This window comes from Danio rerio, chromosome 9 (assembly GCF_052040795.2).
Source record: "Danio rerio strain M-AB ecotype USA chromosome 9, GRCz13ab, whole genome shotgun sequence".
NCBI classification, from domain to species: domain Eukaryota; kingdom Metazoa; phylum Chordata; class Actinopteri; order Cypriniformes; family Danionidae; genus Danio; species Danio rerio.
In genome coordinates, this window is record NC_141029.1 from 35632805 (window position 1) to 35658395 (window position 25591).

At 35.7% G+C, this 25591-nt stretch overlaps 1 protein-coding gene across 2 annotated transcripts; it reads right to left on the reverse strand.

Annotated features, from left to right (window-relative positions):
* Nucleotides 1-1576: 1576 nt before the first annotated feature.
* efhc2 (EF-hand domain (C-terminal) containing 2) lies at nt 1577-24708 on the reverse strand. 2 transcript variants are annotated; one of them, NR_132140.1, is made up of 15 exons: nt 24569-24708; nt 23941-24129; nt 23696-23846; nt 23375-23602; nt 23056-23300; nt 21350-21457; nt 21072-21256; nt 17664-17829; nt 14175-14317; nt 13890-14086; nt 13620-13753; nt 10866-11060; nt 6873-6965; nt 6676-6778; nt 1577-1781 (listed from the first exon to the last, which is right to left on the reverse strand). NR_132140.1 is itself a non-coding variant. In NM_001309817.1 (15 exons), the coding sequence occupies exons 1-15, from the start codon at nt 24608-24610 to the stop codon at nt 1671-1673; spliced, it is 2247 nt and encodes a 748-aa protein (NP_001296746.1). In that variant the 5' UTR covers nt 24611-24708; the 3' UTR covers nt 1577-1670. The 2 variants fall into 2 exon arrangements, 1 of the variants encoding a protein (NP_001296746.1); NM_001309817.1 differs by having other exon boundaries at nt 21072-21210; nt 23056-23307; nt 23379-23602.
* Between the last annotated feature and the right edge of the window lie 883 nt (nt 24709-25591).

The window sequence follows — 25591 nt, forward strand, 5'->3', positions numbered from 1 at the left end:
ACAACTCGGTCTTGATGTCGAGTCTCCTCCAGAAATAACAGTGACTCTTTGTTTACAAGTTTGTTGCATTTGAGTAGTTGCTGTCATATAATGTGCGTTTAACAGGACAGACTAAATCTTTTGTTCTTTTGAAAACTTTTGTTTTTGAGTGTAGTGGGTTCATTTAAAATTACAGATTTCAAGCTTTATGTGTAATGTGTATATATGTCTGTGAAGCAAGTAATCGTTGAGATTCATCTGGTCTGAGCTTCATATGGTCTTAACTCCTTCCACGGAGATAAGTTAGTCTATAGTAATCGATGATTTGGCTCCTGTAGGTGGCGAGGCTTCATTTGCCATATTGATTTCTACACTTTTCCGCATTCAAAACTATACGAGTGACACGTCTTGTGTATTCTGTAGTCTTTGACTTGGTGCAGTGCGCTCACTTTTTACATGCACACATAATGTATCAGAGCCACAGAAAAGGTTTGTCAGTGGTGATTCCTCGGAGAGCATGGCTGATGGTTGCTTAGCACAAGCTAAAAAACACGTTGAAATTGGTGAAGGAAATGATGCACATCATTTTTACCACACGGTTTTAGACACAATATGTGAACAGCCCCTTAAAAAGCGAAATAATTACTGCAAGAAACGGAGCATCATTTACATTATATAGTTTTTAAAACTAAAGATCATGTACATTTATTTAGTAGATTTGGTTTTGCAGATCAGTTTCTCGTTATTGCCAGTGAAACACTATCATTTTCACTACAATGTTGTCACATGATTTTTAACGACTTCAGAATGTGGTTTGTCCGACCAGATCCCAATTTGGACCTTTTTCTTTTCATCGGTATTAAATGCTGACCACAGAAATGGATGTTAATACCAGATGTAACCGGGGGTCATTGTTACAGTCTGGGATATCAAAGTGTAGCCTTATTCCCCATTCACTGGAGCCAGGCTAAAAATGTCCTCCAAACGTCAGCCTTTGTGTTTCGGACAGAAGCCTGCTAACTCATGAGGCTAATATTTTAGTAAGTGTGAAGGCTAGGAATGAAGACTTGATAATGCCTGCTGTGATGTAATGCACTTCTTTCTGTCTTGGCCGGGAACGGAGGCCTTGATCACAAAAGCTCTGATTACAGACACGCTCGACCTGTCTTTTTATATACAGCATCAGCATTTATCAATTGCATAATGTGCCAATACATAAGTGCGAACAGCCATTGCGGGTTATAAAATAAAGACGATTTCCTTTTTAGCATGGGAAAAACACTGGCTTTCCTTCAAGCCAATCATAAAAAGACATTTGGGGATTATGACTATATAGCGGGCCAGTTAAATTCTCTCATATAGCCAAAGGCATGTTGTCGTATTATATTGACAGCTTTATCCACATAATAACAGCAAATGTGCATGTCTGTCTGCCTGGATATGAAGTATGGTTTGATTTAGCGGCTCATATTTTTAACTGCTCCACATGGTCCCAAACGGCTCTCTCATTCCAGCATGTTTTTGATTTTAAGTCGAATAAATAACACAAGACAAAATACACATAAACTGCATTATGACATTCACGCAACACAACAGAAACGACAATGTGAGTTTAATCAATGCGGTGCACAAAGTGCTGCAGACTTCTTGACTTCCTCTCTCATGCTTTTGAGGATCCCATCAGGCCGTTCTTAGCTGTCATTAATGTTTGTGGCGCTGCCAAAGACGTCCTCCAGTAAGAGCGAGTAGTTGATGGTTTTCACTGCAGGCTCTGGAGCTTCTCCTCTCCAGTCTGCGTCAAACTAAAAACAACAGCACGACAGGCTTTGAGAAACAGTTCGCAGAGGCTCCTGGAGCGCACATGTGTTTCGCTGGCACGTCTCTGCAAATTAAGGTGCACTGAGAGCTAGATTTATCAGGCCAGATTGACTTTAGCACATGGTAAATGTCTTGTACTTGCTATTTAAAAATGTATGACAAATGTTTAACGACGTTGCGTCCTTCAGTAAATCAGAGCCTTAATCGTCTTTTAGAAAGCATTGCCGCAGATAAGATTTTTATTGCTCAATATGTTAAGGTGACCAGATTTGTGAAACCAAAACGGGGGACATTTTTAGTTCAGCAGTCTATACATCATTGGAATATTCAATGTTATTGACTATGAATTCAAAAAGGGGGACAGTTTTGTGTGTTTTGAACGTAGCAAATGTTGTAGTGTGATGAAATACGCTAGATCATATTCTGACATGCTGTCATAAATAAGTGTAATCATATACACACACTTTTGAACTGTGAAAATGGTTCAAACTCATAACTTTCTCTTGCTTCTCAAACTCTTGCGTATCAAAGGACAAGAAATGTTTGTATTTTTTAGAGTTTTTTTTAGTTAAAATAGTTACACATATTTTTATTAATAGAAACTAAAACAAAATAGTTAAAATAACAAACTAAAGCAAAATTAAAAGTAAGTAGAAACACAAAATGTATATATTTTAGCGAAATTTCACAACCCCCCAACAAATACATCACAAATATCATACATTTTACCATGATTTACTACTAAAAGAATTTGACTACAATGTCATTAAGTGTAAAAATAGTTTATAGATCAAAATATTTTGTCCAGCATATTTATATTTAAACATCACAAGGATCTGGTCACCTTGTAAATTATAGCCTATAGTAAGTATATACACTCACCGGCCACTTTATGAGGTACACCTTACTAGTACTAGGTTGGACCCCCTTTTGCCTTCAGAACTGCTGTAATCCTTTGTGGCATAGATTCAACAAGGTACTGGAAATATTTCTCAGAGATTTTGGTCCATATTGACATGACAGCATCACGCAGTTGGAGCAAATGTATTGGCTGCACATTCATGATGAAAATCTCCCTTTCCACCACATCCCAAAGGTGCTCTTTTGGATTGTTTTCTGGTGACTGTGGAGGCCATTTGAGTAAAGTAAACTCATTGTCATGTTCAAGAAACCAGTCTGAGATGATTCGCGCTTTATGACATGGCACGTTATCTTGCTGAAAGTAGCCATCAGAAGATAGGTACACTGTGGTCATAAAGGGATGGACCTGGTCAGCAATAATCCTCAGATAGGCTGTGGCATTAACATTGCCGGGCACAAACTTTGCCAAGAAAATTTCCCCACACCATTACACCACCAGCAGCCTGAACCATTGATACGAGCTCGGATGGATCCAGGCTTTTATGTTGTTGACGCCAAATTCTGACCCTACCATCCGAATATTGCAGCAGAAATCGAGACTCATCAGACCAGGCAACGTTTCTCCAGTCTTCTATTGTCCAATTTTGTTGAACCTGTGTGAATTGTAGTCTCAGTTTCCTGTTTTTAGCTGACAGGAGTGGCACGTGGTGTGGTCTTCTGCTGCTGTACCCCATCTGCCTCAAGGTTGGACGTGTTGTGCATTCAGAGACGCTCTTCTGCATACCTCGGTTGTAACAAGTGTTTTTTGAGTCACTGATGCCTTTCTATTAGCTCAAACCAGTCTGGTCATTCTTTTCTGACCTCTGGCATCAATAAGGCATTTGCGCCTACAGAACTGCTGCTTATTGGATATTTTCTTTTTTCAGATCATTCTCTGTAAACCATAGAGATGGTTGTGCATGAAAATCCCAATAGATCAGCAGTTTCTGAAATACTTAGACCAGCCCATCTGGCACCAACAACCATGCCACGTTCAAAATCACTTAAATCACCCTTCTCTCTACATTCTGCAGCAGATCATCTTGAGCATGTCTATATGCCTAAATGCATTGAGTTGCTGCCATGTGATTGGCTGCTTAGGAATTTGCGTTAACGAGCAGGTAGACACGTGTACCTAATAAAGTGGCCTGTGAGTATATAATTCTTCATGTGATTTTTATAAAAAATGACTATATACACTAGACTAGAATGAGTATATGGCCTGATCAATCATTTCACAGTGTTTTTGAGGTACGCCTTTGCATGTAAAAAATGCAAGGTAATTCACCATTGTGATGAGTGCCAGTTTAGGTTCAATGAGGGCTACGGGAAATGGCTGGAAACTGGCAAATTTAACAGTCAATAAACAATGTGAAATGAGCTACAGAAAATGAACAAGCAAATCAAAAAAGAGAAAGAAAAACAAAACAAAGAATGGCAGTCTGTTTTGCTTCTCATGGATAAATCTTGCTTCTGCATGGATACAAATTGCTTCATCCAATCCTCCACACCGCGATAAAATGGAAAATATAGCAGAACGCAACTATCCATGATGCTAGCCCCATGATGCTTTGTGAGAATTATAGGAAAATTTCCATTTAACTAAGCAATCAACAAATTCTTTTGAAAAGAAATTAAAGTTCCCATAACTTAGAAGTGAAATCTAGATATTGAAATGTAGAAAAAGAATCGTCACATACACAAAAAAATAACATTTGTTGATTGTTTAAACTACTTATTTAAAACGAGCCGGTTACGTGGAACCCAGCATTTTTTACAGTGTATGGAACAGGGATAGGGGCAAATCGAGAGCTCATGCCCCCTGCTGGTTAATTATGGCGAGACACTGCAGGGGAAAAAGGTTTTCTTTTTTCATTCATCTTTCAGTTTTTGAGATTTCATCAAGTGCTTCAGGCTAATAGAAAACAAATGTAAAACATTATTTATCTGCACTTTAAAAATAATTAGTTTACTTTATAACTGTAAAGTAAATTAACTATGTGCATAATTATAAAAATTAAGTCAATTTAAAGTGTCAGCTTGTCTTTGTCATTAATCTTTTTACAGTCGCACTTTAGAATTTGTTTGTAAACTTAAATTTCAAAACAGTTTTAAAGGTGTTTGCACTAAATAATAGATCTCCACTTTAGCAATACGTTCACCAAATGTCCGTTTTATTCATATCTGTATTCTGAAGGTTTTTACAGAGGGATATGTTCATACTATGCCTAATTATATGCAAAATATTATTCTACAAAAATCCTATTAGTAAAATTTTTTGACCCCAAAAAATCTAAAAATTAACATTTTGAACCAAATTTTCTCCAGTGTTTTTAACTAGAAATCTTCATTCAGCAATGTCCAATTTGCATATTTAAACCACATTTTAGAAAAAATACTAAACAAATTTGCAGTTCCTAATGTAATCAATCAGTTGGGCTAATATGAAGATAAGCATTAGTTAATGTTTTTCCTCTTGTTCACCTGCAGAGTCTTGCCTTTGCAAAACTGGAGGTCTCCTCAATGCGAGTCAAAGTGAGCAGATGGTTCTGCTTAGGCTCCAAGGAGGCATGCGAAATTACTGCGCTGTAATAAAAGCTCCACTTCAGAGTAGTTGTTGAGTGGGTTTTTTCCCTAGGCTGATTTACTTGAGATGAGGCTTGGAGCTGCTTGAAGCCTGTGGGGCCCGCAGGTGACCAGGGCCTGGACCCTGACACTAACACTGTCATGTGCATGTGGCTGTTTCAGCAAAACACATCTTAAACTCTGTGTTTGGTGACAGAACATAAAGCTTCCCATACGGTCATGGCTCTCTTTCTTTCTTTCTTTCTTTCTTTCTTTCTTTCTTTCTTTCTTTCTTTCTTTCTTTCTTTCTTTTTGGTCTACAAAATGAGTTTTAAATACGTGCTAATTATACTGCATTTTGTAACTTATTTCAGTAAATAAATTTTATTAAATCTCTAAATTACAAAATGCAGTAAAATTAGCATGTATTTAAAACCTAATTCAACCTTCGCATACTATCGCATTCATCCAGCTCTTTTGCCTGTTTGTATCGATGTTGACATGAAACATTACCTAATATGCTCTGTGCCGAATCTGGTAAAACGTGAACGCTTTTGACATGAATGCCCCTGTAACGACGGTTTGTTTTGTATACAATCAGAAAAAAAAATTGCTTAATAATATTGATCCAAAATTTGTTAAAAAAATTCCTTGTTAAACATCATTTGAGAACTATTTGAAAAAGAAAAACACAAAAATCACAGGAGGAGTCATAATTTTGACTTTAACTGTAGATATAATTTTTGTCTTCAAAAAATAGTTTATTTAATTTTTTTACTATTATTTTTCAAGTATGTTCCTTGCTTTAGATATTTTAGACATTAGTTTTTATCCATCTTAGAAAATAAATAGGGAATATCAATTTTCTAAGTGCTGAAAAGTGTTTTTTTTTTTTTTTTTTTTGGCCTTTATCAGATAGGACAGCATTGAGACAGGAAGCAAGAGAGAGAGGGGGGGTAGGGTAGGGAAATGTCGTCGAGCCGGGATACGAACTCGCGACGCCCCGATGCGCCACCCCACCATATGTCGGCACGCCAACCACTAGGCTATTGCGCCGACTAAGTGCCGAAAAATTATAGTTTGTTTATATATATATATATATATATATATATATATATAGCGCCAAAAATGTATATTAAAAAAATATATTTGTGTAAATATATCTGCTAAATATATTTTACAAAATAAATGTTTTGCCTTTTTTGCATATTTAAAAATATAGCATTTAGGTTTCCTAGAGCTCAAACAGAGCATGTGAAGCTTTTGGGTTCAATTTCCAGTGAATGCAAGCACTAATGAAACATGTACCTTTATAGCAACGCAAGTCACCTTAGATAAAAGCATCGACCTAATGCATGAATGCATATTTAGACCAAATGAACTACTTTAATAACATTCTTCATTCAATCTCACCTTTACAGTGTCCTCTGGAAGCACAGCGGGGACGGGGTTTTCTCTCCAGTTGATTCCGGATAGAAAAGCGTGATAGTCAATCTTCTCTGACTCGCCTGCAAACCTGGATGTGAACATGAGAGACGCAGGAGATTTAGAGGCGTTGTGGTGAAATGATTCACGGATAATGAATGAGGGTTGTGCTCTGTTGACCCTACTTCTCCAGAAGGGCTCTTAGCAGGTCATCAGACAGGGGCAGTCGAAAAGCCTTACAGATGATCCGGGCCTCTTTAGACGAGAGCTGGCCACATCTACAAAGACAAATGAGTGGACAAAAAGAGAAATGAGTCAGGGTTATTATAGTAACTAAAGATAAAATCACTTTTGTTTTACTTTAAATAAAATGAAAAATGTTTTTATATATATTTTATATTTCTCTTGATCTTTAAAATTTGTATTTAATATTTTTCTTTAACATATAAATTTGGGTTTAGTCATTTTTGTACCTCTAATGTAAGATATTTTGTTAGATTAGCCCCAGATTTGGCTTCATTAATTTTACTTCGGCTTAAGTAACTATTTTAGAGGTCGCCACAGCTGAATGAACCACTAACTATTCCAGCCACAACCCTTTCATACTTATTCAAACACACTAATACACTACGACCAATTTAGTGTAATAAATTTAGTTACAGCACATGTCTCTGGACTGTGGTGAAAACCGGAGTACCAACACGAGGAGCCCCCACGTGTAACCCACCGGTCCTACTGCACCCAACCCGGTCCAAGCTGGGATCGAACCAGCGATTCTTTGCATAGGAGTGTGTTGCTCTAACAAGGATGCTAAAGACCATAGCCTATAGCCTTTGTCACTAGATTAGAGGAGTGAGGTTTACCTGCATAGCACATCGCTAGCTGGCCTCCGTTACACTCACTCCCCTAAACCTCATTCATATCCCAGATGAGCCCCCATGTGTAACCTACCAATCCTACTGCACCCAACCCAGTCTGAGCTGGGATTAAACCAGCAATTCTTTGCATGGGAGTTGGTTGCTCTAACAAGGAGGCTAAAGAGCATGGCCTCTAGTGTCTGTCACTAGAGAACCTTCAGAGGTCAGAGGAGTGAGGTTTACCTGCATAGCACTTCGCTAGCGGGTCTCCGTTACACTCACACCACTAAACCTCAATCCCATTTCGGACGAGCCCCCATGTGTAACTCATAGGTCCTACTGGACCAAACCCAGTCTGAACAGGCATCGAATTGGTGTCAGAGGAGGTGAGTGAGGTCAGAGGAGTGAGGTCGCTAGTTGGCCTCTGTTACATAATGTTATTATAGACCATTTCAATGTAATCATGTCATTGGCCCATGAACATTTCCTGTTTGTTATCAAACTAGTTCATAACTGTAACAGCAAGCAATTCAATCATAACTCAATTTTAAAACAGCTTTTCATTTATTCATTTTCTTTTCAGGTTAGTCCCTTAATTATTCCAGGGTCACCACAGCAGAATGACCTGCCAAATTATCCAGCATATGTTTTACGCAGCGGATTCCTTTCCAGCTGCAACCCATCACTGGGAAACATCCATACACTCTCATTCACACACATACACTTCAGACAATTCAGCTTACACAATTCACCTATAGTGCATGTCTTTGGACTGTGGGGAAAACCGGAGCACCCGGAGGAAACCCACGCGAACACGGCGAACATACAAACTCCACACAGAAATGCCAACTGACCTATAAAACAGCTATCATAACATTATTCATAAATATGTGGCTCATTTTGGATTTTAGGAAAATATAGAAACGTTGGGACCATTGTTTTTGTTTACATCCCTCAAAATGGTCTATACAAAGAAAATGACAAACTTTCCATTAAAACAAACATGTATTGTAATTTATTAGAAACATTTTACTCTAATGTTGAATGTTTCCCATTTTATTTTATCTTGCATTAAAGCTAAATTAAACTAATAATTATATTTCATAATTCATTTGTTAATTAAAAATAAAACTAAAAATATTTAAAGCTCATAGAAACTAATAAAATGACTAACTTAAACTAAAAAAATAAAGCACAAAAAAACTATTTCGAAGATCATTTTTGTTTACTTTTAATTAAATAAACTAGAATATATTTAATTTTTTGTTTCTCTTAAAACTATAACAAAAAAGAAAATAATAAATCAGTAAAGAAATATTAATACAAAAACAAATAAAAAGATGAGTAAAACTGGAATGAGTACAACCAGCTTTACATTTACAAAATTACATTTAAAAATAAAATAATTAAACCAAAAAATATTAAAATAAAAAATAATAAAAACAAAATGACTTGAACTTTAACTTAAAAACTCAAGATAAAAAACTAATTCAAATTCAAACGATAATCGAAACATTTAACAGCACATTAATTCAGTTAATCAATTAAATATAACAGCAAAACTGAATCTGAGCAGTCAGTATTCAGTTTCACATTATCATTTTTTGTATAAGATAATTAAATGAATTAAAGGTTAAAAAGCAAAAAGCTATTTAAAACAATTAACCATTATTAACTATTTCAATCTTTACTGTCTTCATAAAGTAAATAAATGTATTACTGACCCCAAACTTCTCCACATCATAAACCATATAAATACATTTCTGATTCACAAATAGTCACGCAGTTTACAGTCTTCCAACGCAGTTTGGACCTGCACACATTCCAGCTTGGTTATTTTCCGGACATATTGAACATCGTAAAATAAGTCGACTTTCCACAGGGCCACATAAACAGGACAAGCACGTTGACCTGTCGGCTTTCTTCCTCATCCATTTCCCCTGCCTGCAACAAGCCACAGGTCTTCATCTGTTTCCAATGCTTCAGTTGAGCCGCTGGAACTAATCGCACCCCCTCAATCTAAAGCAGATTGATGCTTATTCTGCCTCTGCGTGATTGTTAAGGGTGACTGTGTAACTCTGAAGAACTGTGAGTTTGTGTCCCTGAAGAACGTGTGACATGCTTTCGTGGTTTTGCATGATGGCATGTTTATGTCAGTGTTGATTTTATACATGATTTTATGCATGCGGTCATATTGAAGATGAAGTATAGAATGGAACACAGATAGTATTTCATTTCATTAGATTAAATATTTAAATGCAGTGACTTCCAAAAAAATTAGACAATATAAAAATAATACATATTTTCTTAGCTCATTGATACAAATGTGATAAAAGATACATTTTAATTTTATAAAATGCTAAGAACTGGTTTAATCACAAATAAAAATAAGTTTGTTTTCATTTCATATGCAGTTGAAGAATTATTAGCCCCCCTGAATTATTAGTCCCTGTTTATTTTTTTCCCAATTTCTGTTTAACGGAGAGAAGATTTTTTTAATACATTTCCAAACATAATAGTTTTAATAACTCATTTCTAATAACAGATTTATTTTATCTTTGCCATAATGACAGAACATAATATGTGACTAGAAAATTTTCAAGACACTACTATACAGCTTAAAGTGACATTTAAAGGCTTAATTGGGTAAAATAGGCAGGTTATGGTAATTAGGCAAGTTATTGTATAACAATGGTTTGTTCTGTAGACTATCGAAAAAAAATATAGCTTAAAGGGGCTAATAATTTTAACCGTAAAATGTTTTTTTTTATTGCTTTTATTCTAGCCGATATTATATAAATAAGAATTTCCAGAAGAAAAAAAATATTATCAGACATACTCTGAAAATTTCCTTGCTCTTTTAAACATATATTGGGAAATATTTCAAAAAGAAATTCAAAGGGGGGCTAATAATTCTGACTTCAGCTGTATAAGTGTGTACTATGTATATTTATTATGTATATATAAATACACACATACAGGCATATGTTTGCGAAAATGTTTATTTATATTTAGATATGAATAATGCATGTATATAATACACATTATATTATAAATATATAAATATGTTTAGTATAGTTAGGATTTTATTTATTTATGTGTATATCACATATACACATATACATATCACATATACATAATACACATATTTAATTTATGCATAAATTATGTCAAAACTAACTTTTCTTTTGGATGCAATTAATTGTAATTAATCTTTGCCCCACACTTTGCTTATTTAAAATTAATTAGAATGTATCTTTGATTGAAATTGTATTAATAAGCTAAAAAATGTATGTATTATTTTCAATGATCAAACTATACCTGTCCCGGTCCTCATGTGTGAAAGCTTGGATCATTTCTGAGAACTTCTCAAAGTTTTTCTTCTTCAGATGATCCTGAGCCACAGCAAGCATGAGACCCACGTTCACCTCTGGCTGCTGCCGCACCGAATAAACACGACCCAGTGTCATGATCTCATGTTCGGACAACTCCACGTCCAAATCTGCCAACAGAGTCCTGGAAACCACACAGACATTTACTCAATCACTGTCTCAAACTGAAGAGGTAACCCACAGCTTTTTCTGTGACAAAACAGTGATATGTTTGTTAAATTAAAAAAGTAAATAATTGGCAGCTATTACATTATTTAAATTGTATTTGAATAACATTTCTAATTACTATGTCTGATAAGTAATTTAATTACTAAATAAAGAATTAAATGACTGAATAAAAAAAACTCAATTCATATAGAATAAAAATAACTTCATTCTTTTCGCTTAATAAAAACATGAAAGGCTTAAGCATTTTAATAAAAAGCATCACATTCTTTAGTAATCAGAATTACAAAAGTATTTCGAATTGTTTCAGACATCTGCTTTCATAGAGTACACGCAATATATTTTATTAACATTTTAATTGTTTCTTCAGCATGTGTAATTGTCTGACAAATGTAGCTTTCTATAGCTGAAAAATAATTATTTTTTACAAAATACCTAAATAGGGAAAATTTGAAAATTGAAATTTGTAAAAATAAAAAAATAAATAAAAAAATTGGAATATGTATTATTCTGCTTTTCTGAATTTATATATTTTCCTGAACTGTTTTCTGACTCAAATCAGTGTTTTTTAAGAATGCAGCTGTATTAATAAGCATAACCTTTAGTTTAAAATATAATTAATATGCAAAATCTATTAATATAGCAAAATACAAATAATCTGCTTTTCTGAACTGACTTACAGAACTCCTGAATGTACAGTTAAAGTCAGAATTATTAGCCCCATTTTGAATTTTGTTTCTTTTAAAATATTTCCCAAATTATGTTTAACACAGCAAGTAAATTTTCACAGTAGGCCTGATAATATTTTTTCTGCTCGAATAAAAGCAGTTTAAATTTGTTATGAACCATTTTAGGGTCAAAATTACTAGCCCCTTTAAGCTATATATTTTTCTATAGTCTACAGAACAAACCATTATACCACATCAAATCCAGTTCCTAGAGGGCCGCAGCTTTGCACATTTTAGTGCCAATCCTTAATCAAACACCTGATCAAACTAACTGAGTCCTTTAGGCTTGATTAAAACCTATACAGGTAAGTGTGTTGAAGCAAAGTTGGAATTAAATTATGCATGGCTGCGGCCTTCCAAGAACTGGATTTGACACCTCTGCATTATACAATAACTTGCCTAATTACTGTAACCTGCCTAGTTTATCTAATTAACTTAGTTAAGCTTTTAAATGTCACTTTAAGCTGTATGGAAGTGTCTTGAAAGATATCTAGTAAAATATTTAATGTCATCATGACAAAGATAAAATAAATCAGTAATTAGAGATCAGTTACTAAAACTATTATGTTAAGAAATGTGTTAAAAAATCATCCCTCTATTGAACAGAAATTGGGGAAAAAATAAACAGGGGGGCTAATAATTCAGGGGGTTTAATAATTCTGACTTCAACTGTATATGCATGTGTCTTTGAAACATTACATGACAGTGATTAAAGGGATAGTACACCAAAAACTGAATTATTGCTAATAATTCTGACTTCAACTGTATTTTCAGTATTTACTAAACTATATAAGTTTTCCGGTGATGGGTTGCAGCTGGAAGGGCATCAGCTGCGTAAAACACATGCTGGATAAATTGGTGGTTCAGTCCGCTGAGGCGACCCCTGATTAATAAAGGGACTAAGCCGAACAGAAAATTAATTAATGAATGAATACTGCAAGTAACTAATTAAATCACCTAATTCGTTACTGTAGTTTTTCAGTGACGAGTTAATTTTTAAGTAATTTAATTAAAGCAACTTGTTGTTTTGTAACTTAAAATACCCAGTAGTAATGTATTAACTATAGAGTTCACTTATTTCTAAACATAATCCATGCTTAACCTGGCATGACTTGTCCTTGATTTTTCCTGTCAGTTCTGTTCAGAGTTTTCACGTGATGTCACATCCCATTAACACCCACCTAGATCACAAAAACAAGGCTTTTTCTGCATTTCATTTTACCAGCTTTGTACTTAAAGCTTATGTAGTAATGATGTAATGTAGTAATGAAAGTGTTTACATTAGTAATTTGGTTCTGTTTGGTCAGTGCAATTAGCATTCAATTGCTCATTGTGTTTTTATCAGTTCATAGCTTGAGAAAAGCTTATAAAACATGTTAGACCAACTGAACTTGTCACATTTTATTGCTCTTAATTTCTATCTCTATTTTCTGAGTGTTAATATCCCTGTCCTCTATACATCAATCATGTCAACCCGTTTTACACTGTTTGCTGGTTTTAGTGCTTTAAATCTGACAGCGGGTACTGTATGTGGATCACAAATGCACAAAACCTGCTGGTCATCTAAATGTTTGCGGCTTAACTCAAATGTAATCTCAACATTTTTTCCCTGCAGGTCTGTTGCACCAACCCCTTTAAAGAAAACTTCTGCAAATAACATTGCCCATAATTAAATCTCACAATCAGTGAAACTGATCCAGAATCTCACTCGGTATATCTATATAATATATGGCAGGCGGGAACAAGATGTAATGTGTCTTTTATTTGTGTATTTTTGGCCAGCTCCTTACCTGAATGACTCATATGGAAGAGAGCCAGTGCTGCTTGGGTCACTCATGGTGAAAAACTGTTTTACTTTCTTCTGCTGTTCCTCACTGATGGATTTTACCTTGCTAATGATGGTGCCAATGTTGGCCTTGGGGAACTAAATAATTGAGAAAAATAGGTGAAGGACTTTTAATGGAGATTCTATATAGAGACATATATCTTGATATTTTGCTCAGCAACATTAATTAAAACAGGCTGAAAATTGAAGCAACGAGATGGTTTTTGTGTGTTACCTCATCTGCATGCTGCTCCATATAGCTGAATGTAAAATCGTCAGCATCCACCAGCTGGAAAGGTTGACTGTTCAGAAGCAGATGAGCTCCAACATACAAATCCTGAGCAGTGAAATACTCCGACATCTCACTTTTAAACAGCTCCTGTCCTGGCTTCTTCACTCGCCCCCTCTCTAAGAACTTACCCCCGATCACACCTTCATCACAAGAGCAATATAAAAACATACAGTAAAATTGAAATGTTTATTTTCCTAAACTGAATTTATATGAATAGGCTGACAATACCTGAGTTTCTCTGTGGAGGTTCAAAGACAGCTATTGTGTCATCAGTAAGGTAGAAGCATATGATAAAAACACGTTCCTTGTCGACAGGACTGTCTGTCAGCATTTTCCCCACAAATCTCAGCACGTTGCTCACCAGACCTTGCCTTACATTGAGAACAATAACTGGCATAAGATCATTACGAGTAAACATAATGAAATTAAATGATTCATTACGTTTATTGGATTTTTTTCAGGGCCATGTTGGAGAATATTTCGCCTATTGCACAGTTTGTTTGAGCTGATTAGCAGATCTCATTCAAATGTTCTTATTTTATTATCTAATAATGTGAACATTAGGAGATTTAGACATTCAATAAAGGGTAAGTTCACCCAAAAATGAAAAATATTTATTCGTGCATATAATTTCGTTTTTTTATCAAATCAAATTGACCTCCATGAAGTTGGCACCCCATAAAAACAAATAATCCCCAAAACTATGCCATTCGTTTGTGCTATATTTGTGCAAGAATTAATGTTTGTGTTGGTTTGGGGTCTGAGATATTAATCATTATTTCTTTTGACCGTTCAATGTCACTTTCCACCCCATCTTGCTCAAATCACTTCAAATCAGCACAGGTTGTTTGTGCTGGATTTGTGCCGTTAAAACAAACACTATATCTGTTTGTCTCGTTTAGATATAAACAATATTTCGGGAGCCGTGGCATCACTCTCCACCCCATTTTCTCGAAATCACACCAAACTAGTGTCATTCGTTTGTGCCTGATTTGTGCTGGTTTGTGCTGTTATAACAAACATTTTAGTGCCATCAGCTGGACAGGACTGCGTTTTTCTGTCTCTTGAGTGTGAAGTTGAAATAAAAGCAGAAACAGGGAGGAAAGACAGACAAAACACAGTCCTGTCCATCTGATGGTGCTAATGCACCAAAACATGCACCTCAAAAATGAAGAAGATGATAGAGGATGCTGGCTGGAAGTTACACAAAATGGTTTTTAAAGTATGGATATTTTTCTCACAAAAATTAGTGGATTCAGTAAAGGAGACCTTTATTCACCTCCCAGAACACCGTGTGGGACTTTATTTTATTATGGATAGATGCACTTTAGTAGACTACTGATAATAATCAGCCAAATATGGCCATTGTAGTCCTGGAAAAGTCCAGTATAGTTTTTTTTAAATAACTCAGATTGGATTTGTCTAAAAGAAGTCAATCATATAAACTAGGGCTGTGCGATTAATTAAAATCATATCGAAATCGAGATTTGGACATGCGTGATTTCTAAATCGCCTTACAGCTCAATCTTCCTGCAGTATGGAATTTGACCCAGTCATAACGCGTGTAAACACCAGACTGAATAGCCTGTGTATACAGCAGGGATGTCCAAACTCAGTCCTGGAGGGTCGGTGTCTTGGAGAGTTTAGCTCCAACCCTAATCAAACACACCTTAGCCAGCTAATCAAGCTCTTACTAGGAATACTAAAAACTTCCTGCCAGGTGTGTTGAAGCAAGTTAGAGCTAAACTCAGCAGGACACTGACCCTCCAGGACTGAGTTTGTACACCCCTGGTAGACAGGGATTATAATTTCAGCACAGGGCGACTTGGTGTCAAAAAAAGTCAACATCTGTAGTTTTGGATTAAGTTACTTTGGATACAGGAAGGCTGATGTATGGCAGAACCAGGTAATTTGTAAGTCGAAAAGCGTGTGCACACAATCCACACACCTCCATGGGAAATAGTGTACTTGTGCAATCAAAAGACGCAAAATGTGAACGGCCTATTTCATGGCAGCATCACAAAGAGGTCAATGATCTATGCATGACAAAACAAATCTGTGAATACACGCACAACTACTTCTAAAATCTGGTCAGGCAGAACATCGGTGCCTTATGCCAAGTTCAGACTACATGATTTTCACATTGCATGACTACCTAGGTTAGCAATTCTGTCATTGCTGAAATGTACTTATTTTGCTCACATGGCTTTTGAAGGGAATTAGCAATTTCTCCTCAACTTTTTTCTGGTTGTGATATGTGCTCCTGCAAACTTTACACTAGGTTTTCCTCCTTTCTTGGATCCAAATAAACTGAAAATGAGCGCTTTTAATTTCCTTCTCAACCTCCCACTGGCCGGCAGATACCCATACAAGTGGATGCTGCTCTTACATTGGCAGTAGGTAATCGGCGATGTTATTTTTGATCAGAACACACTTCACACGGCAGGATTTGAATCGCAGACAGCTGCAGATATTTAGCATTCCAACTATCTCAAGGGTGTCTGCAACTCATCGGCAATTCTCTCAGATTGCATCTTTGATAGTTCACACTGTGTGACTGTTACTTGCATGAACAAGCACTTATTTGACTGTAATTTGAGGCATTTGTCGCTAAAATGATGCAGTCTGAACACGGCATTACTTGAGTTTGATGATGCGCACTCTCACATACACGTTTTGCCATAGGTCTGTTCTTGAGACACTTTTCTTCAGCCTTACTAGGTCATTTTTGCTTTATTTATGCCTGTTTTAGAGACATGTTACAGGTCTTTGATAAAGATCAAAACGTTCTTCTTTTGAAATGTTTCAGATTCACACTAAACACAGATTAAGTCTGTCATAAAATCGAAATCACAATATTGTTGATATTGAAAATCTTAATATGTTTCTTTTGCCATATTGCACAGCCCTAATATACACCTATAATGCCCATTGGGGTGAGTAAATCATGGGATCATTTTCATTTTTTGGTGACCTCCCTTTTTTGGGTGAATCCCTTTAAGCTGTTTGTATCACTCACAGCCTATCACCATCTGTTTTGAAATTACTTGCATGCAACATTTTTGTGCCAAGTATTCTTATATGCTTACTATATTAACAGACCTCTACTTTACTAGAAAGTTCTCTTTCAGAAAGACATGTCCTCTTTCCATCTTACAGTGACTGTTCTTTAAATATTTAGTTCACTAGGCCGAGAGGACCATTCAGGAAGTTTCCTTGCTTATTCACTGTGGCTTTACTCCGGTCACTTATCTGCTTTGAGTTTACCATCTTTAAAACAATCCTTTATTTAGCAGAGCCTTCTTGTTCCCTTCAACCCCTATGCCTGCCAATGTCTAACGCAGTATTGTCCAAAGCAAATTGAGCGAGTGAATAATTTGCCGTGTGATACTGGTTCTGGGATTATATTTGGAAGCAAAGCTCTGTGAAAACTATGTATAATAATAAACCGACTTGCAAAAGCGTGTTTTACATCAGAAGTATCATGAGATTGCATTTAAGCCTTTGATTATTTATAAAGGGCATGTGTTCATCCACTTCCAAGTGCAAAGAGCTGCACTTAACTAAAAGATGATTTTAGTGGGATTGACAAGGGTCTAAACTCTTCTGTCAGAATGATCAGAAAGCCAGTATGGGTCTGACATGTTGTTTTGATATAATATTAATGGTTTGAAATGAGCGGGAAGCATCCTGTGGGAGATTAATAGTGCTGGCTACCTGTCTTTCTCCATAAGCTTCTTGAAATCCTTCTGTGGGGGTTTAGGCAGCAAACCCTGGCAAGAACACAGTGAATCCTCCTCAGATCCAAATCCAGTGTAGGGTGGCACCTGCTTAGCTGGTTTAGGTGGAGGTGAGGCCTTGTATGAGATAGATGGGAAGTCCTCTGTGAAATGGGAGACATGTTGTCATCTACACTTGGCATTTAAAAACATCTCTTTAATACAATTTCTACCACTTTCTCACACAAACAGTCAGTAAAACACACATCAATGTCCAGAGTCAGAACAATGGCAAGTCCAACAAGTTCAAAGATAGCGTTTGCCAACTGGAAATATAAGCACTACTTTTCCCTTGTTAAGGTGAAAGGCAGGAATGTTTATATATGCCCAGGAAAAACAGTGTCTCTGCATCGTTGACAAGTAATTATAATCTAAAGAGGAGACAAAGACACAACGCCAAATAAAACTTAATTTTTCTCCACTTCAAACACTCAGAAAGAATTAAACAAAAAATATCTGGAGATATAGTTAAGGACATGCTACCATTGTCTCTCACATTGTCCCACAACAACATTTAGGGTAGATTAGAGTACAGGGTTTTAAATTTATTTTATAGTCATTTGACAAATTTGGAAATTTTTTGGCACATTTGCTATTAACTAGGTGCAATGGTGAAAACGGAATGCTTCACTAGTGAGGAAATGTATCTTCTCCTGCACAATGTTAAACTGGGCGGCCATCTATGTAATGAGCTGAATTCCACCTAAGCCCTCTGAGGTGAAGGTTTGGAAAGAGGTAGCTAATTTTATATTTATGTAGAAAATAATAATGTTTTATATTTTAATCCTTTAATCTTGCATATTAAAGATATTTGTGTGCTGCTGTGCATACCTGTGTGGATAATAAGCAAAGTGGACTTACAATTTGGCCCCACCTATCACCAACATGCACTTTATATGACAACAACAACAACAAAAAACTGTATCATTGACATTAGACTAGCTTTTAGTTAGTCAATGCCACAGTTTCAGTTGCCTCAGAACAGCAAGGGGGCAGCAATGCTCCCTAACACAGCTCCTTTTCAAAGCAGCACACAAATTGGTGCAAATGCATACCTGTGCCAAGCTGAAACAAGCAAAAAACACTTCTCTCACATCTGGCACTGCACTGCACCAGGTATATGGTAGGGCCCTAGATGTAAACAGTGCCCTAATTAGACTGAAAACCGAAAGAGAAGCCAGACAGAGTTACGTTTAGCCATATGAATTTGGTCTATTGCCTCTTGACCCTTGAGAAGTGAACAAGTGCTTCATCAGAGCCGGTGTCAACCCGGCTCCATTAGGCTCATGTGTAACTAATGCTATGATCTCTTGAGTCGGCATAACGCCACGGCAGACAGATGCACGCGCACCCGTATTGTGTTACCGTTGACACGGAGCTTGTGTGCTTCTGATGTCCGGGCTTTTGAAGATAAAGAGGCCTGGCTAGCCATTGCTCATATCTGCTGTCCAAAAACTGAGTCACCTTGAGGTGTCAATCAGTTCTGCTCCTTTCATTCAGTGCGTGTTATTCCGACAGTTTTTCAACGGGATGAAAGCACACTGGGGAGCAGTAGTCTCTCATAGAGATGTGAGATTTATGGCAGGAAGACTTTGAAAATAACGAACAGCTTGTAAGACCACACAGATGAGATGCGTGTAGAGAATGAGGGGTCGGGGTATGTAGATTTGCTTTGCACTTCATTAGATTAAGCAGTAGAGCACAAGATGCACAAGCTGTGGAGAGTTTGTTTGGAGCTAACAAAATAAATGCCAGTTCAAGAGCCAAGTTCAGAGCCAGAGTCACAGATGAAACTCAATGCTGACATCATGTGGTCAGTAACAGCGCTGCCAAACTCCTCCCTTTGAAAATCATCATTCATTTTCCATAGCTTAGTCCCTTATTTATCAGGGGTCACCACAGCAGAATGAACCGCTAACTTTTCCAGCATATGTTTTATGTAGCGGATGCCTGTCCAGCCACAGTCCAACACTGGAAAGCAACCATACACTCTCACATTCACACAATTACAGTTTATTCAATTCACCTATACCACATATCATTGGACTGTGGGGAAAAGGGGAGAATGCAAAGGACACCCACGCAAACTTAGGGAGAACATGCAAACTCCACACAGAAATGCCAACTGGGCCAGCTGGCACTCGAACCAGCAACCTTCTTGTTGTGAGGCAACAGTGCTAACCACTGAGCCACTGAAAAGCACATGTATATTATGCATAATATATATAATGAAAATAAAAATACATTCTCCAAACTATTTGTTCTATATAGAGTTATGAAAATATTAAGGTTGTTATTATTACTATTATTAATATTACTGCAACCTGATATAGGACAATTATTTAGTTATAATTATTAATAATAAAGAATTATTCTTATACTATCAAAATCAAAAGTTTAGGGGTGTAACAGATCACGGTTGATTCATGATTCATACGGATCACAATCCACCGTTTGGAACACACATGGTCTGCTGATTAATACTTTTTTTACTGGTAGATTAATCCTAAATATGTAATGATCGCAGAGACCTCTTGTGTCATTCAAATCACATATATAAAAGCATGTAGGCTTTCTTGTAAAATATAATGATCATGGAAAAAGTTGTGGTAGGCTATTCGGCATGTGGTGGGTTTCATTAAAGGTGTTTGCTGTTACTACTTGTTTAGCCTGCATCAATGCATTCAGTGTAAGCTGCACGATTAATCATTAAAAGTTTGGGGTTCCAACACCCACTCAACATAAATTATAAATGATGGTGATTTACATATGTTTATTAATCCTTCAAAATGCAAAAAAAAAATGATTTGAGACTTTACTCTTTTGAGTTCTGAAGTTACAAACAGTACAGATTATAGTTTAGATAAAACCACTGATGTTTATGATAAAGATTAAAATCACCATCATATGCATTTAATGACAAATATAAAAATATTATAAAAATATTTATATATTGCTTTCACTCTAATTTAAAATGATTTCATAAAAATAAAGCTAATAAACCACAAATGTTGGTTGAATATATTATTCTTGTTATTATTAGATTCTAATAATAGCTAAGACTAGATAAAGTAAGATTTAAATTCTTATAATATCAAAATAAATTATATAAAGAGATAATAAGAAAAATATCTATTTATATGCTCCTTTATTGTGGTTATTAATAAATATTTCTATATATAAAAATACTGTACAAAGAAACTTTTAAAAATTCCTATTTATATACTGCTTTGAATAAAAATGTGATTGTTTTGACAAATCTATTTAACCACAAATTATGAAACATCACCAGTATCACCTATAAAAGTACAAATTCTATTCCTTCGGAAGTCATGATGTAACTCACCAATCCCATATTTAGAGCGATAATACTCTTTAGTGAAGTAGTCGCAGTCACATATTAACACCCTTCGACCCCATACATTAATGACAGCTCCAATAGTCAGATCAGAGTCTTTATAGAACTCTTCTTCCAATGCTCCAGTCTGTAAACAGTGAGTGAAAAAAGTTACATAACAATTGACTAATAAACTAATTTGAATCATATTTATAAGGAAACTGAGTAATTATGTTTATAGGGCATTCACTATGGGCACTTTTGTTTGTTTTTTAATCAGAACTTACTTTGAGGCTGTCCAAAATGTAGCGTCCTCCTTGTCCGACTGGTCCAAATACATTGAGGACTGTGCGGTCTGTAATTTCTCCAGGCTGACGTTTGGGAATAGGAGCATGCTGTTTAGAGAAATCAGGAGAAAATGACTGCATTTTTTTATAACTTAATGGACTAGAGAAATATGCTATTGGGGATAATTATTTTCTCATTGGGGGATTCCTGTAAACCTTTTCAGATGACATTTAATGAAAGGCAACAGAATGTGTGACAAGGCAACATTACAATAGAAAAAAAAAAAACCTGGACAAATCATTCTTCCTTCATAATGAATTTAGACTGAAAAACAAGCAGGGAGGAAACTGAAAAGTGCTTTAGGGAAGTTGGATGTTCTTTCAGCCCTGTCAGTCTGGATAAAAGCTTGGCATAGAGGATGGGGGAAAAAGAGGACAGAGGAACTGATAACCACTTAGCCTCATCTAAAGGTGGAACAAACTGTATTCAACTGTAAAGACTTGTTTTCATATTCCACATCTTTCAGTGTTTGAAATTACTGAAATTATCAGAAACTTTTTAATTTTTAAATTATTTTAATCTATAAATTTAGAACTCTTTATATTTAATTGTATGTGCATGTTAATGTTCTGTTTATACTGTACAATATTCCTGTAAGTGACAAGAATTTTGTCTAAGGAAAGTCGACCTTACTGTCCTAATTAAATAATTAGAAAACAAGGCATAATCATATTTTATTTTGGTAAAATAAGATGAATCTAGAGGTCTTTGTCTTTCATATAAGCCACTTCTGATACCAAATGATCAACTAGAAGTCCAGTTATTATTAATTGTTCCTAAAACTTGGATAGGCGACTTTGGTCAGGTAGTGTCGAAACGTTTAACAAGATTACAGTACAAAAACCTTAGTTGGCAATACATTTCTGTTACTTTCTGGAATTATTTCTGTACATATATATAATTTTCTTAAAATTTATTGTTTTAAACTACTAAACATGTCTATTAAGTTTACTTTGTTAAACCGTAGAGATGTTCAACATTGGAAGTTGACAGCACATATAGCAAGGTCTAATATTACTATCTGAAAGCATAATTAAACAAAACAAAACACCTGTGAGATACGTCAACTTTTAAAACGAAATGAATACATCCTTTAGTGTGACAATTCTTCAGAAAGCATTGCGTATGCTAATTTGTACACTCATTCATTCATTTTCTTTTGGGCTCAGTCCCTTTATTAAAAGGGGTCGCCACAGCGGAATGAACCGCCAACTTAACCAGCATATGTTCTACGTAGCGGATACCCTTCCAGCTGCAACTCATCACTTATTCACACACATACACTACAGACAATTTAGCTCATCCAATTTACCTATGTGCATGTCTTTGGACTGTGGGGGAAACCGAAGCACCTGGAGGAAACCCACGCGAACACAGGGAGAACATGCAAACTCCACAAAGAAACATCAACTGAACCAGCCGAGGCTTGAACCAGTGACCTTCTCGCTGTGAGGCGAATGTGCTACCCACTGCACCATTGTGCCTCCATTAATTTGTACCTTGTAAACTGTTTTTTTATTATACTTGCAATAGTTTTGCTCAATGCATTAGTTATATATGTGATTCTCCTTTACAGATATGTTCTTTTCTAATATGTTTATATATATATATATATATTTAAAGTAATGTGCTGTTTCTTACTAACCTTGGGAAGCTTGCCCCTGTGCAGAAATTTAGGGACAGTGTCTCGACCAGAGTTTGGAGGAACAACTTCGTACATTTCCATGGTGTCGTCTGCCAGGAAGTAATGCAGGATCAGCTCTCTAGGGTCTCCAAACATGCTCTCACTATCATCCCAGTAGCAGTAGAAGCGCAGGACTTGGCGGTCATGCTCTAAAAACTGCTTCAGGGTATCCAGTCTTTCATACGGCCGCAGTGGCTTCATGTTCTCTTCCAACTGTCAGGGGAAACACACTTTATAATACGGAAGTTCTGATATTGCTATTTAGATCCCTGGTGCTCACTTGCCTCTTGTCGAAGGGTAGTATAGGGATCCGCTGGTGTGGAAGCAGGAGGATTCAGTCGGACTCCCATTTTTATCAAAAAGTTGCGAGTGAAAGGGTCACAGTCTGTGATCATAAAGTTTCTGGAATAAAACACGACTTCCTGGTTGATGTTGAAATGGTGCACATTGTAGAAACAATCATCTTTAGGAGCTGGTAGAGGAATGCGGTGGCGCCGAATCAGGGTTCCTGTACAGAAGAAGAACAGCTGAATTTAGACAAGATGTTTTTAACTGGTTTGTCATTAATCTGGAAACTAAATGTTTGATTCTGATGGTTCACCTTGTGGGATGCCACTGTTTTTGAACTCTGGCTCCACCACTTGTATGGTGTCATCCTCCAGGTAGAAGTAAATCTTGCACTTTCGTACTCTATATTTTTCTTCCCTCCTTTGAGGAACATCTTCATTGAAATAAGCATCAAAACACAGGACCTTCAGGTAGGTAAATAAAGGGGGGTAAATTTGTATATTTTGCCAAGCACTAGGTGAAAAAATAGGTATATTATATTCTTATATGATGAAAAACCTGTTTGTCAAAGGCAAGCCATGCTGGAGCACCACTGCCCTCTCCTTTTGGAAACCGTGAATATTTGGCTCTTGCACTCTGTCCCAGGAGCAGATCTCCTCCAATGCCCGGCTTCTCTGTCCCAACCATCATAGCTACTCCATTTGAATAATCAAAATGCTGAGACTTGTGAAATTTGTCTTTTCCAAGCTGGAAAGAGATTTGTTTTCATTATTGTGTAAGACAAACTATATCAGACCATTTAACCTGTTATTATATTAGATCAGTTTCCTTCATTTGCTTTTAGTGGTTTAAACAATTGAACTGCCTACTTACTAACAAATGAACTAATGCATAATGTGTAATAAACACATAAGTTACATTTTTTTTATCCATCTCGTTCAATGGTATGTTCAAAAAGGTAAATCGTCATTTTCTCTGACCACTTTTATCGCACCTGACGTCGAAACTGTGCTTAAAGTTAACTTATATTGAATCATAAATAATAACGTTAACGCATAACGTTATATTAAGTGCTTTCGAAAGGATAAATTGCACTTTTGCTCTTGCACCAATGTAAGTTAGCTTAGAAATGTCCTACAAGGCTTTTTATAACAGGAATTTATTTTAGATTTCTGATATTACTTACGTTTCTGTTGACTGAATTTCCAGGCAGCATTGGTAACGCCATGATTATCAGCGAATTAACGTTATTTTTCCCTCAGTTGGACGACAGCCGCAGACGGCACAACTGCTCGCCACGGTAACGGTAACAACTTGTTTGCAAATGTCATTGCTAGGCAACGAAACGCAGATAACGTGACAATGCACAGTAGTCACTATATAATTAAACTATTTAAAACTAATGCTTAAAATAAATAATTTTATAGACTTCTTATGTGAAATAGAACATTTAGTTTAATCACTTAGTAAATATGATCTTTAATGCTACTTAATGCTAACTAAAACTCTGAAAACTGAACTGACACGGTTTCACTAGAATCTTCTATGTAAAACAATCCACATTGTAAAATAAAAATTATACTATAAAAATAAAGATTAATACTTTTTTTGCAATTTTTTTTTGATTCATTTTTAATGTACTTTTTTTTGGGTTTTGCTCTTTATCCTGTGTATCTAATGTAAATATTGTGTAATAGAACTTCTCTTTTACTGTATTCTAAGTTGTAATTTACAGTTTCCTGGTATAAAAAAAACAAGCAAACAAAAACTAATGCTTAAAATAATAGACTTCTCAATAAACAAAAAGGTTGGTCTTCAATATCACTATATGATTCTTAAAGTATAACGTTAATAAATTAATCAAAATATAATAAAAGTAGGCTAACTAATACCAGGCAGTTAGATATCACAAATTAATGAAATACTATTTAAAACAACAAATGTTCTTTTCAGTTTAATAATCTACTGCTACACTCTTTTAAAAAGCTTGTTTAGTTAATAGCATTCATAGTCATATCAAACAACATCAAACTGACTTAAAATATAAAGTTAAACTTCGTATAATTCAGCATAACTTTAGTTGAAACCTGATTTACTTATTAAAATAAGTTAAAGTAAAAAAATCACCTTGACATTTTTTTGTCATGTAACTTTTTTCAGTTATGACTGTTGATTAAACAGCCTTTTTTTCTTTCCTTTTTTTTTCTTA